We start from the raw sequence: 15631 nt of genomic DNA on the forward strand, positions 1-15631 counted from the left end.
CTTTTTCTCCATACATGGAGAGTGTTTGAAGATAGTCAGAATCATCAAAAAACACAACAGTTGAAAGTGATCTACTAGCTGGCTTCAGTAGCAGCTGTTCCAGGTACCGTATGCAAATGTGGTAAATGCTGTATAGTACAACTAACGTGCTGATATGGGAAAAGTGCCATGAGTATCAGCAGTACAGCCCTTTTTCAGTTTTAATATTTCCTGGCAGAACATTGTATTTCTTGTGGCCTTCTGATAAATTATATCATCATTCATATACTGGTGACAGCCACATCATCTTGAGATTTGGTGCTCAAGCACTTGTGTGATACTTCAGGTCATGAAATCTTTCACTAAACTCTTTGGTACTCTTGATTATTGGAAATGTTAGTTGCATTTCCTTGTATTTTGTGATCACAAAAAAGAATTATGTTCATGTGTTCTTGTAATATTACACAGACAATTCACATTAATGTAACCACCACATATGTTCAATGTCAGTGTGCACTAACCACTCAAAGACAGCAGGTGGCAGCACTAGCAGTGTAGGTTATATAAAGCATGTCAGGGGATATGGAAAACAGTGCAGCCATTGTCCTAATGCAAAAATGGACTGATTTATCTGCTGTCCAAGATGGCATGATCATTGGCTTTAGGGTCAAGGATGGAAGTATTTCCGAAACGACTAATTTTGTAAAATGTTTCCATGCCACCGTAGTTAAAGTATGCTGTGCATGGCAAAGTGGCACTATCCAAAATCGGCACCAAGGCTACTTTGGTGCACAGAGGGCCATAGATGACAGGTGAATGATGGCTACTACTTTTAGGTTTCCTTCCCTCTACTGAAAAATGCTGATTGCTTGCCTATTCTGCAGTCACTTTTCTTTAATGTCATTTTTAAGCTGCTGAGAATTCTTCCAGGTTGTATGGCCATGGTCCATGGAACTCTTCTATCCCTGACATTTCGTCCAAGGCTGTGTTGGACATCTTCAGAGGTAATCCTGGTTGTGCTGAGTCTTGCTGACTGACGGAGTCGGACGTCAGAGAGCGGCCTAAATGCCGTGGAAATTGGGCGTGGCCTAGGTTTCACATGATAGCCTTGGGCGAAACTTCAGGGATAGAAGAGTTCCATGGACCACGGCCATACAACCCGGAACAATTCTCAGCAGCTGAAACATCCAGTCGTGAAAGCCTTCATTGTATGAATGTCATTTTTGCCCCTCTACATCTTTTGATATGAGGATCTTCATTACAACCTCCTTCAGTGAAACATCATCACAATGTAGAATTTAATGCTTTCACTACTGAGTGTACTATAACAGTTTGCATATCCATGCATGGTCTGGATGCTTCACACGGCAGTGCCTACCGTGATGGGCACTATATGGTGCTGAGTGCTGCAGCACCTGCTTTGCTGAATCACTATCATCATAAGCTCCTCTGTATTTGAATGCATGGTGTCTGTTCCCTTGAAATAACAGACACAACACAGATCCCCCAGCTGTGAAACAGAAAATGTAAATTGACGGGAGATAACTGCCATCAGCTGCAGCAGTAAATTAAGCGGAATCAATGGCGACTTGCAAAAATATGTACCGAACCAGGATTCGAACCCAGGATCTCATGCTTAGTAGGCAGGTGCAGTAGCCACTGTGCCATCTGGGGGACAGTGTTATCGCAACTGCATGGACCATGGTACCGAGACCACCACCACCATCGTCATCCTACTCACTAACATGTAATTGTCTACTATGTGTACAGATACCAAAGGCTAGTGAGTGCTTTCTTAGGTTTCTTTAGTTTCTGCAATTATCACAGAATCGTGGAATCTAGAATGAAAATTGTAATGAAACATATGTATGTGTCATATTTATCCTCAGCCTTGATCTGTGAAAAATCAAACTCATAAACTAACTTACTGAGTGACATAGCTGTTTGAATTTCACATATATAGTGACTACATTGATTTTAGTTCATGTTGCAGATATTTAAAGAGCTGTTGTCATCAATTTTTGTGCAGGGATTACTCTTGTCTATGGATCCAACAGGACAGAACAGCAATTAAAGAGATCAAATCACGTTGTTGATTAAGGATGTGCGATGTATTTGGTTTTGGAACAAGATCTGATCTACATTTCTTGCAACAAGAGTTTATCACTTAACACTGTTAAATCTGATTATTTGTAAACTGTTAAGGAACTTATTAATGTTTGATCAAAAGTTGTCGCACTAATGAATGAATTAGTGTTTCACTGTAGTGCTACATAAGCTTGCACACTGCTCATGATATTCATGCATTTTTTGGCAAAACTAAATATCACAATTATAAAAAAACATCTTCTTCTTCTTCATTACTAGGTTGTTCATTTATATACATTGAGCAATTATTGTATTCATTATTTGGAGTAAAGAACTGCTATACCTCATTGCATTATCTTCCCAATTGTGTCAAAATGTTGTCGCTTTGTTCATTTTGCCTGCTTACTATTAATTAAAATTGTACTTGGATTTGATTGTATTCCATTGCTGTTTTTATTGCCCTAATTTTAAATACTATGTTTTTGTTTGCATTATCTTCCAGGAGCTGAATAACAGAATTGAAAATTAATTACAAGTTCTTCCACATTTCTTCAAGAAATTGTGATGGATTTCCTTATGTTTGTGGGACTGGTGACAGTAGTATATTTTATAGTTTATGTAGCTGCAATTTGCCTTTCAGACTGTGATTTGGAGATGAAGTGGAATGAAATTTTTGGAAAACCTGTTGGTGAGCTCATAACCCCATTATAACTTTTTGATGAAAGAATTTGGTATAATAACAATGTTTATGTATTGAAATAATGCAAGGCAATTTTTGCATTGCTTACAAAGCAACCATCCCAAATATGAATAAATTTTGGAGGTATGTGATTCCAGGCATTAAAGTTGCAGCACAAGGAACACAACATGCAACAAACACCAAACTGACATGCAGTGGATTGCATGATATGATATGCAAATGATTACTGTTTCAGCCCAAGGACAATAAGTAGAAAGGAGTAGCAACACCTGCATTCTGTGCATAAGGAAAAATTGCACAGTAGGTTTCTCATTCAGAAGCCAAGTGTATATGGTCATAATTTGTGAGAAGACTGCATTATGCCTCGTGTAAGGGGATGAGACTTCTACAAGCATGTTTTGGAATTCGACAGCAACAGGATCATGGCTTATTGAGACTATTGTCTATTGTTCTGCTATATTATTGCAAGTATTGGTTGAGATCCCACAACTGTCATGCAAATTTGGAATCGATGAGTTCAGATTGGCCTGACTTAATGTTACATAGGATGCCAATAGCCCCACGCAAGTAGTGCCTGAGCAGACAGATATATTGTTTGCTTTGCAGTGCAGGCTCGTGGAGAACAGACATAGTCAGATTGCATTTGTCGTTGTCATACAGGTCCAACACGAGGCCTGATGGTATGAGGTGTCATAGGGCAGACATTATGACCAATAGTTTGCATAGCCCCTAATTTTGGCAATGGGTATAAAATTTCGTACATGTTAAGACAAATGACTGTACCCATTGTTACAATCTGCTACAAAATTGGTGTAATAATTTGAGGGTTACATTTAAATTTTTTTACATTTAAATTTTGTATTGGCTTCAAAATAGTTACAGAAGCATTTTACAAGTACCAGTGTAATAGTAGCAAATGGTTGCTTGGCTTTTTTCTCTCAGTTCATAGTCAGAGCGCTTGTTAAAACTCGTTTGTGTGCAGTTTAGGTAAAATTGGTTCTTCGTGGACGTAAGATGTTAGATACACTCTCTAGTTAAAAAGGGTACACTGATTTTTGATCGATTTTCACTATATCATAACTTTTTACAAAATAATAATTATTTTGCAAATGAACTTGTTCTTCATGCTGCTCTGTTAACTCAGCTGAACTGAATGAACTAACTCCAGTACTAACGCACTTGTACTAACTTGGTCGGCTCAGGTGCTGTGATATTATAACAGGTAACAATGACAATTTTCACATGTCTTTATTAATGCAATGGATAAATAAATTTACAGTTAACATTTACAACTCTTTAAGAATACAATTATGCAATTTTTTTCTTAAAAATATAGTGACATGTTTTGTGAAAACAAAAATTTGACACACTCATTTTTCATATGAAATTTAGTAAAATATCTATATGAAACAGTCAAGGGGGAGAGTGTCATGGAAATGGTACACAAGTTGGGGATGCATTTACTTAAAAAAGTCATTTTTCATTGCACTGACATCTTTTCATTAAAGTTTAATCATCAACTTTCTCCTTTGAATGCGGCAATATTTTTTCCGCACTCATCTATATGAGGAGAAATGATCAGATATCAGTGCTTGTATGGAAATACTTAAGTGTTTATTTTTTCCGCACGTTGTGCGAGATTGAAGGTAGTTGAGTGAACTCCCTACCAAGTTATTAAGAGTGGAATGCAGAGTAGTCATGTAGATGCATTTAGTAGGGGGTTGAAATAAGGGCAGCTACAGTAAAAAAAAAAAAAAAAAAGGTGCTTTTGTCATTTGAAGTTGTGATGTACAATTTACACAAAGTCATCTTGGAATACAGAATTTTAGAGAAAATGGCCTTCAAATTATGAACTAGATTGTAAATGCTAGAATGGGATTCGACTGGTCAATTAAAAAAATTAGTATTTAGTAACCAAAAGAGTGAAATTTATTCAAAGACAAAGTTAATTATGCTGAATAACACAAACAACAGTAACCAAATTGGGGGGGGGGGGGGTTATTTATGCAAATGAGAGAGGATATTTTGAGGAAGATATGATTGTATTTAAAATAGTTTAGGTGATGTCAATTATCATAATGTGCAGAAGCAAAATTGGAGGAGGCAGAAAAGTTGAATCCTTAACAGAAATAAAAATTTGGGGAACAGTTGACTTTTTGATGAAAACCCAGGAAAAGTAAAGGACTGAGTACAAATTACATTTACAAGTATGCAAAACATTTTTTAAATTAGCCATGTGGTGTACCATTAGCAAAAAGGCTGTAGAAAAGGGATTACAGGAAAAGAGAAGTTGGGGTAAAACCGAGAGGACCTGTAGTCAGTACAACCCCCCCCCCCCTCATTGTTGTTTACAAAGGGAGGGGAGGATTATAAGTAGTCCTTGGTTCTAGACATATATTTAGAGCTTTTAGAAAGAGAAATAGATCATTTGGAAAATATACAAGGGCATACTGAAAAGTAATGCCCCCAAATTTTTTATTCTGTTCTCAATTTCTATTGAAGTATTACATGTCACTTAAATTACTTGGTCAGCTTACCTACTTTGCTGATGCAACTTGCAGCCCTCTGCCGATAGGGGGCTCCAAATTGTAGTGTGTAAGATAAATATGTATGTGTGTGTGAGAGAGACCCTCAGAAAACTGAAAGCATAAATTTGAAGAGTTCATCCACACATGGAGCACCCTCTCTTTTAGCATGGCAATTCCAGACCACATGAGAGTGCTGTGACATTTGAAACAATCCAATGCCTTGGATTCCATGTCATCATTCATCCTACATTCAGTTCATCTGATTTTCATCTGTTTCCAAAACCTGAAAGAACACCTTCAAGGACTTCACTTTGATAGTGATGAAGTTGTGCAAGCAGATGTGAGGTTGTGGCTCTGTCAACAATGCCAAACATTCTACAGTAATGGTATCAATAAACTGGTCTGTCATAGTGAGAAGTGTGTTGGTCACCAGGATGAATATGTTGAGGAATAAATACACTGAAGTGCCAAAGAAACTGGTAAAGGCACATGTATTCAAATACAGAGAGATGTACATAGGCAGAATATGGCACTGTGGTCAGCAACGCCTATATAAGACAACAAGTGTCTGGCACAGTTGTTAGGTTAGTTACTGCTGCTATAATGGTATGTTATCAAGATTTAAGTGAGTTTGAATGTGGTGTCATAGTCAGTGCACGAGCAATGGGACACAGCATCTTTGAGGTGGTAATGATGTGGGGATTTTCCCATATGACTATTTCACTAGTGTACCGTGAATATCACGAATCCGGTAAAACATCAAATCGCTGACATCGCTGTGCCCAGAAAAAGATCCTACAAGAATGGGACCAACGACGACTCGAGAATCATTCAGTGTGACAGAAGAGCAACTCTTTCACAAATTGCTGCAAATTTCAGCACTGGGCCATCAACAAATGTCAACGTGCGAACCATTCAATGAAATACCATCGATTTGGCTTTTCAGAGCTGAAGGTCCACTCATGTACCCTTGATGACTGCACGAATCAAAGCTTTATGCCTCGCCTGGGCCCTTCAACACCGACATTGGACTGTTGATGACTGGAAACATGTTGCCCAGTTCGATGAGTCCCATTTCAAATTGTATCAAGTGGATGGATGTGCATGGGTATATGGACAACTTCATGAAACCATGGACCCTGCGTGTCAGCAGGAAACTACTGAAGCTGGTGGAGGCTCTGTAACTGTGTGGGGCATGTGAAGTTGAAGTGATATGGGACTTATGGGACTCCTGATACATCTAGATATGACTCTGACAGGCCTGTATCCTGGAAGTGGCATTCTAACACTCGGGGATATCAGCTGGATGATGCGATTTTGTTGAAATTTAAATTGATTTGTTAGCTTGTAAACAACTGCGGTGTTTTGTAAGACACTGGCAGTACATACATAATTATTCAAATTGTTCATGTGTATATCATTACATAGATACTGTGTGTCTTGTACCCATCACATAATTAGTTTTCTTACACAGGTTACAGATACTACAAATCAGGTTGAATGCTGTAAGTTACAATTTTGTTTGTTCACAATCACATTTAAAGTGAAAGGCTGTCAATTTTTTCATTATATAGAATTTTTTTATGTTGTAGAATGCTTTTTCTGTCAACCATGTCTCTGCCACCATTTTAAATTTATTTTTGTTCAATGCCCTTGGATGAAAGGATATTTTTGTCTTTACTTAGGTGAGTCCAAGGAATGTCCAGTAAGTTCCTGTTTCTAGTTTTGTATGAGTGCACATCTGATCTTCTTTCATACATGCGGACATTCTGTTTGGCACTTACAAATACTGTGAACATGTATAGTCTGAGGACTGTAAGTATTTTGGCTCAACAAAGTATTGCCTACAGGAAGTTATGTCGCTTGAACCAAAAATACATCTATTGGCTTTCTTCTGTCAGAGGAAAACTTATTTTGCTCTAGCATTTTCCTCCAAAGTCATATTCCTTTATGCATGTGTGTATGAAAAAATGCATAGTATGCTATGAACACAAGGTCTTTGCTCATGCAATCCTTCAGTTTCCTTAGGACTCTTGCCAACTTACTGCAGAGCTTTTCTGTATGGGCATTGCAGCATAATTTAGTATTGAGGTAGATGCGTAAACAATTTTGCAGAATGCTTGATCCCATTTTGTCCATTTTTAACAGTTCTTAGGGAAAAACAGGATTTGTTCAGTTTTGTTGTTATTTAATGTCAGCTTGTTTTCTTGGAACCACTGAGCTGCCTCTTCCGTCATGGAGTTGTTAATTTGTTTGACAACATTCACACATTATATGATGTGATAAAAGGTGTGTCATTGGTGTACCTCACAGATTTGTATGGCATTAAGTTTGGTAGGTCATTCACATACAAAATAAATGAGAAAGGTCCCAGCACAGATCCTTGTGGCGCTACGTATTTTACTGAGAAGGTCAGATTTTGTTTTTTGAATTTACAGCTACCGTTTGGGTTCTGTTTGTCAAATAAACTTTCTGTAGTGCTAGTTCTGTTGTTCTGTATCTTTTAAGTTTCTAAATTAAAATGCTATGTAACCCAGTGTCAAATGCCTTGATTAAATCTACTATAGTAGCTAGGTGTGCTGCCGATTTCAATACCATGTAGTGCTGATCATGTCGTACTGATAATACAACTTCTTAACTACTTTAACTTTTTTAATACATCTTACACAAAACACTTTTTTTTACAAGGGAGACTTAAAAAAAAGAAATTAAATTGCAAACATGGAAGAACACCAAGAGGAACTTCAAAACTGAGCAAGATGATTCTTGAACTGCCTGAATTGTACATAGCTCACTTTGGAACCCTTATTTGGCCTTACTAAATAGGTTTTTACACTCAAAAAAATCATTTACTTTGTCTTTCATTAAAGTTTCAATAATTTTTGGGATTATGGATACTATTGCTATAGGCCTACAATTTTGGGGTTAATTTCTGTCTCCTTTTAATTATATATGATCAAGACACTTGTCAGTTTCAGGCAGTTTGGAAATGTTGCCCCTCTAAACATCCTATTGACAGGGTATGATAGCACATGGTATCTATTATTTTTTAGGGTAAAATTAGAGAAACATTGTATAACGTCAGTTCTGAAGTCGCTCATTGATCTGACTACAGTCAATATATCCTTGGGACAGAGTAGTATTCACTCCACTCCATTGTTGGTTGATTGATGCAGCAACTGTGAGGAAACAGAGTTCTCTGTCCAGATTTTCGCAAGCCTACCTCCAGCTCTGCTTTTTGTGAATTTGGAAGTCTATCCACATTGTCATCTAAATTCACCTTTCATGGCTAATTTCCCAGAATTTATGAAATTATTATTTAGCTCATGTGCACTTAGAGGAACAGGTGACTTTTCTGCCATGAACCATGTTTCTGATTTAACTTTTTTCCAAGCTACTTTTCATTTCTTACAAGACTGTCACATGTAATTAACATTGGCTTTTTTTTTGTGGGAATGATATCTTTTCTGTAAATCTTTTTTTTTTTTTTAATTTGATATACAAATGCCCCAGTGTCAACACTCATTATCAGTGCAAGACTTGCCACAGTAAATTTTTAACAGAATCCTTATTATTCAAGAAAGTTGTATATTAATCAGTTACATTTCTCTTGTGTTGCTTACTTGCATTCAGTCTGTCATGTTTAGTGACAAGGAAACAGGATTCATTAAAGATAGTGGTAATGATATATCAGAAATAGTCAAAAGCGTCTCTGAAAGACTCATTCTCCATGACATTAGTTCACCAGTCAGTGCTCAAAAGTCTTTGTGTGAGATTTGTTACATTTTGTTGTTTCAACTGTCATACTTTTGTGGGTTCTATTGGTTAGTCATTATATTTTTTGAACTCCATTAATTTTAAGAATATTCCATCATGGTCAGAAAACATAGTTTTAACAACTTTTAAAACTACATCATCCTTGCAAAAATCTGATATAACATTATCTAGACAGGCAGAACCAGGAGGATAGCAGGGCACATGGAGTGGCTGCTGTGCTGGCTATATAGTGTGCAAAGTAAAAAGGCATCAACTAAAATATGGAAGAGGCAAGAAGGCCAATGCCAAAGACGCTAAGTAAGGTGTTCTTTACCAGTTGGCTCTCACTATGGAGAAAAAATTAGAAGGGGAGGTCAAACCCCAAAGTGGGACCAAAAATGCCAAAAAGGAAGGGTGAAAAAAGAAAACAAGTGGAAAAAAATTGCTGTTGATCAAAACTACTACTGCTGCCTAATCTGCAGTGCTCCATGCCTGTGACCATCTTGGCAATACCCAGTGTCCATTATTCCTCATCAGTCTTTGAATATGGTTCAGGTTGTCATTTTTCATACGGACCTCATCTTTCAGACTGATGAGGAACACGCCTGGCCAGTCTGGAATGGCGAGGTATTAATTTTGTTCAGCATGTTCAGAAATGCTGTAAGGACAATCACATTGATACCAGCATCTTTATTCTGTCATTTGAGGGGGGGTCACCCTCCCAGAGATGGTGAAATTTATGGTTTATCAGTGTGACATGAAGCCTTACGTCCCACAACCCATGAGGTTTTTTTGGTGTTTGCATTTCAAACATATGTCTTCCCACTGTACAGTGGACCCTCTATGTGGAAAATTTGGACTCCCACTCCATGTGTTCTGCCGCCTGTGCGCATTAATTGCCATTACCATCACTCTTCCCACTTGCCAGATTCCCCAGTTTATAAGGAAAAGAAGATACTGGGGTATAAGTCCCTTGATTATTTATCCTACACTGAGGCTCATCGGAAATATGACTGTCTTCAGCCTGCATCAGTGACATTTAACTTTGCCTTTGTTACTTTCTTTCCCCCTTCTTGTCATCCCAGTCTCACCCCTCTCTCTTCCACCCCCCCCCCCCCCCCCCTCCCAAGTGGTTCCCACTCCCATCCCTCTGGGTACCGCCGCCCCTACCCAGCTGGAGAAATATGCTCCTCCTTCGGTATCTGCTGGTGATGGAGGTCCCCTTCCAGGACACCTCCTCTCTGGTGTCTCCCAGACCTGTGGTCTGCTGCCACACATGGGCCACACTGCTAAGGAGACAAAAGGTATCAAGATTCAAGGACCCAACAGAGCTGATGAGCCACCATCCATTTGTATAACTTGCAGGGGACATTCATCAGACTGATTGGCCAGTAACTATTGATGGATGCCAGATCCTTACTGGGCCTAAGGACAGGTGCCACAATACTGTCCCCACATTTAGAGAGAAAAACACCTTGAAGCCGAGTACTGTTAAACACAGGGAGGAGATGATGTCACTGTGGAGTATTGAGGTGTTGAAGCTGTTGGTTATGGTGGAATCAGGGCCATGGTCTGAATCATGTGAAGAGGAGAGGGCCAGAAGTAGTTCCCATTCACTAAAAGGTTCATTGTATAATTCTGCATGACAAGGTGTAAAACATAAGTGGAGAGCTTCAGCCCGCTGTTTTGAGAGTAGGAAGACTGCTGGATAGGTCATCCACTCTCTCTCAGTTCCACATCTCACAGAAACCTGCTATCTTTCTGGCCCCTTGCCTCCTCTACCTATAAAAGAGAAGAAGAAGAAGAAACATAAGTTCTGGGATGAGGCCCTTCATACCACGTTGGAAGCAGTTGCCATCTGGGCCCACTTGGACTCTGCAGTCACGGTCTGCAATCTCCATATCTCTCCTGACAGAACACCTATACCTGGTGCCCTAACTGTCTTCCTCCTCGTTGGTGATTTTAATACCCATCAGCACTTGTGAGGCAGTGCTTTTTTGTCTAGTCGGGATCTCCTCATAGACCAGTTTCTTGTGGACCACAACCTTCCTAATGATGGTTTCCCTACCCATTTTAATGCTGTTGTTGACAGTTTGTCTGCCCTTAATCTTTCACTCACTTCCCATCCCCTTCTTCATTCATTACACTGGTTGCTGTGTGATGACCTCTGTGATAGCGACCACTTCCTGTTGGTTCTCTTGTCCCCTTCCCACCTCCTGATGGTCAGGTTACCCCATACAGTTTTCCATCACACTCATTACTTTCTATATACCTCCTAGGTTGTCAGTTGTATTGATGAACTCATCCATGACATGTCCAATACAATTATTCATGGTGCCAGCATTGCCATCCGCCACTCAACGGACCCCTTTCACCGCCGGCCGGTCTTGTGGTGGAGTACGGCCGTTGCCATCGCCATGTGTGATCACTTTTGAGCATTGCAACATGTTAAGCAGCACCTGCCCTCTGCCAGTCTTATTACTTTTAAATACCTTCACACCAAATCTAGTTTCTTAATTGAGCAGAGCAGGTGGGTCTGTTGGGAATGTTTTGCCTCCTCCCCAGGTTCTTCTGTCCCTTTGTCATAAGTGTGGGCTGCACATTACACACTCCAAGGTGTCTTCCATCCCAGGCCTTGCCATCCCGGGTGGGATTTGCATGCATTCGTCGGTTCTTGTGGAACATTTTGCGGCACACTTTGCAATGGCTTCGGTGCCAGCTTCCTATTTGGCAACCTTCCTCCTCCGGAAACAGTGGGCCACAGCTTCCCACTTATGTTTAACCCCTAGCTTCCTATCTGGCAACCTTCCTCCTCCAGAAACAGTGGGCCACAGCTTCCCACTTATGTTTTACCCCTTGTCAGGTAGAAACCTACAGTGAACCTTTTACTGAACAGGAACTTCTTTCTGGTCCTATCCTCTTCCCACAATTCAGCCCCTGGCCCCAAATTTCATACACAACCAATTGCTTCAACACCTCAGTCCTCCATGGCGACAACATTTCTTCTGGGTGTTTAGCATAATTTGACTCCAAGGTGTTTTCCCCTCTCAATGCAGGGATAGTATTGTGTTTCCTGTCCTTAAGCCCAGTAAGGATTCGTCATCCCTCAATAGTTACCAGCCAATCAGTGTGACCAATGCCTCTGCAAGTTATTTTAATGGATGGTGTTGGGTCCTCCAATCTCAGGACCTTTTGTTACCTTACAATTGTGGCTTTCAGGAGGGATGATCTCCGATCAGCTGCTTCAGTGGGAAATTGCAATTTCACAGGCCTTCTCCCAGTGCTGCCATCTTGCCACAGTTTTCTTTGGTCTTCAAAGAAGCCTATGACATGGCTTTGCCAGTGACCGATGACCTCAGCAGTTTGGTCCCATAGGAACATACCATCACCACATGGCTTGCCACCATCTTACTTACACTTCGTGAATGGGGTTTTTGGGGCCCTGTCCCAATTTTTATTCGCCATTTCCTGTTCCTGTTATTTGGAGTTTGGGTTGGCACCATTCTCAGCTCTCTGCAGACCCAGGAGAATAGTGTTCCACAGGATTACATATTAAGTGTCCTTCTTTTCCTCATTGCTATTAAATGACTTGGGGCCACCGTTGGTCACCCCTGCTCTGTATGTTGATGATTTCTGTATCTGGTCTAGTTCCCACTCGGTGGGCTGTGTGGAGTGACAGCTTCAGGGTGCCATCTGGTGCGCATCCATGTAGACTCTTTCATATGGTTTTCAATTCTCCACCCTTAAATCATGGATGGTGCATTTCTGTTGCCATACTTCCATCCATCCAGATCTGGAACTCTATCTGGACACTCAACACGTGACCATGGTCCACCAGTTCCATTTCTGGGGTCTTCTTTTTGACAACAAGCTTACTTGGTTACCCGATATTCACCTTCTGAAGATTGGCTGTTTCTCTAAACTCAATGTCCTTTGCTTCCTTGCCTACACCTCTTGGGGTGTAGATTGTTTGAATCTTCTCTGACTTTATTGGGCCTTGTTCTGTCCCATCTGGACTACAGCTACCAAGTTTACGGCTCAGCTGCCCCTTCTGCACCACTCGTCTTGGACCCAGTCAACTATTGTGGTATCCATTTGGCCACCAGTGTCTTTAACACTAGTCCTGTCAATAGTCTAATCACTGTCTCCTCTTTCCCTACTCACTCCTCCTGTTGTATTCTTTTCACAGCTCTGTAACATCTGCTGCATGCCCTTGGGTGATTTACCAGTTGGTCTCAGTCTCACTTCTCTTCACCATGATTTCCACCTTCCCTCTTTGTCTGTTCTACACATTCTCTGCTGATAACACCCTTTGGTTAGTTCCTTGGTCCCAAATTAGGATGGATCTCTCCTGGTGTCTGAAAGCCTCTGTCGCTCTGATGCTGTTCCTTTGTTTGTTCTGCTGATGTTTATGGGGGTTTTGGGATGCTATTGTTTCCTACACTGATGGCTCTAAATCAGGATCATGTGGGATAACTATGGAACTGATTGCCATTTAGCAGGCCCTTTGCTTTATTAAACAGTCCTCCCTCACCCAAGTTTTGTTATGTACGGACTCGATGAGTGACCTTCAGGCTATCGCCTGGTGTTTTTCCCAACACCCTTTGGTCTTTACTGTCCACAGCCTTCTTGCTGATCTTGACCACACTGCTTGTTCAGTTGATTTCCTTTATGTTCCCGGTCATGTGGGTATCCTGGATAATGACCTTGCTGATCATATGGCTAGTGTGACACTTTGGGGCCCACACCCCTGTCTAATAACCTTTTTGCAATTAAGGGGACTCCTTCCATGTGGTGTTCCTTTTTCTTCACTCTCAGCAGGAATCTACCACCCTCTGCTGTCTTCATATCGGCCATACCAGGTTGACCCATGGCTTTTTACTCTCCCTTTGTAGTTGCAGGGTCTACATCACTGTGTTAGATATTTTGCTGGATTGCGCCCAACTTCTGGCCCTTCACACTAAATATACCCTCCCACACTCTTTTTCATGGATGTTAGTGAATGACCCTTGCATGGTTACATATGTTCTTGGCTACCCTCCCCCCCCCCCCCCCCCTCCAGTTCAAGTACCTGAATTTCCTTCCAGAACTGGAGTCCTTAGTTCTTTATGTTTTGTCTAGTCTTTTGTACAGTTTTGTTCTCCTTTGTCTTGTGTCTTATTTCTCTGGTGTCTTCCTTGTTGTGCCACGATCATGGTGTGGTGTGAGGTTTGGACACATTGGTGCCGCCTCCTGTTCTTGCCTCTCTTCCCCCCTTTCTGTTCTTTACTCTTCCTACCATCCTGGCAATCTTTCTGTCTCTTTGTTTGTCCTTTTTCCTTTCCCATTGACTGAACTGTGATGTTGGTGTTGTTCCTCCCTTAGCCACCTTGGATCATGGGACCAATGACCAACGACCGATGACCTCGCTGTTTACCAACCATCCATTCTTCCTTAGTTAGCCCAATTTGAATGATTATTCTGTGGGTCATGTGACTACAGTTAATGTGCTCTCACATGAGTGAAAATATTTTTCAAAACATTGTGTTACATACTGTTGCTTCTGATGCTATATCTGATATTGTTTATGAGATATGAAATTGCTTGATACCTGTGTAGATATTATTGCAGTCTGCAGACTAAGAAGTTGTCTAGTGAGAAACACTATTTGCAATTGAGAAAAGCCCTGTTAGTGCCTTGCAGTTTAACTTTTACATTGTTCTGCCATAGATATTAATCACTTATTACTCTGTTATTACTTAATTAAATAATGGATTTAATTATTTTGTGGTATAACTAACACTGAACTATGAATACTATTTGCTTTTGCTTCACTTGTGGTTATGTAGGATTTTATGTTACAGAGGACTTGATATTATGATTTTGGAGAACGTTAATGGGCTTATTGATAGCTAGAGCAAGGAGCACTTCAATTTACACAATGATGACTTCATTTGTATGATTAATATGTAGTGATGTTAGCTGCTATTCACTTTCAATGTCTTGATTATTCAGCCTGCCACTAAAACAAATCAAAGTAAAACTTATGGAAAAGATGCAAATGCCACACTAATTAATGATAATTAACTTGAGTATGACTATGGAAGGGAAGCTAAGGTAACCTGGAAATTTGGAAATGTGAAATCAATTTGAGACCCCCTGTTGTTATCACTCATTACCTGTTGTGAATAAAGAGCTAGTTGTGTTTCACAAGACCTATATTTCTAAAGCTGTGCTGAGTGTGTCAATAGATCGTTTCCTTCAAAATACTGCATATTGTTTGAACACAGTATGTGTCACAAAATTCTACTGTAATTTGACATCAGTGCATGGGGTCTGTAATTCAACAGACTACTTTTATTTGATTTCTTGTTTATTTGTGTGACATGCAACTTTCCAGTTCTTATATACGGATCTTTTGTTGAGCAAGTCATATATGATTGTTAAGTATGGAGCTATTATATCAGCAGACTCTGAAAGGAACCTAATTGGTATACAATCTGGACTGAAAGACTTACCTTTATTAAGTGCTTTAAGCTGCTTTGCTACACCGAGGACATCTACTTCTAAGTTATCCATGTTAGCAGCTGGTCTTGATTCA

General features: G+C 40.1%; 1 protein-coding gene across 2 annotated transcripts in view; it reads left to right on the top strand.

Moving 5' to 3' along the window:
- LOC126470458 (dehydrogenase/reductase SDR family member 7) overlaps positions 1-15631 on the top strand; it is a 201826-nt gene that overhangs the window by 22495 nt on the left and 163700 nt on the right. For both annotated transcript variants that reach the window (XM_050098311.1, XM_050098312.1), the window contains exon 2: positions 2570-2755. In XM_050098311.1, the coding sequence (XP_049954268.1) occupies positions 2632-2755 (124 nt within the window). In that variant the 5' untranslated portion in view covers positions 2570-2631. The remainder of the gene's footprint in view (positions 1-2569; positions 2756-15631) is intronic.

This window comes from Schistocerca serialis, chromosome 3 (assembly GCF_023864345.2).
Source record: "Schistocerca serialis cubense isolate TAMUIC-IGC-003099 chromosome 3, iqSchSeri2.2, whole genome shotgun sequence".
NCBI classification, from domain to species: domain Eukaryota; kingdom Metazoa; phylum Arthropoda; class Insecta; order Orthoptera; family Acrididae; genus Schistocerca; species Schistocerca serialis.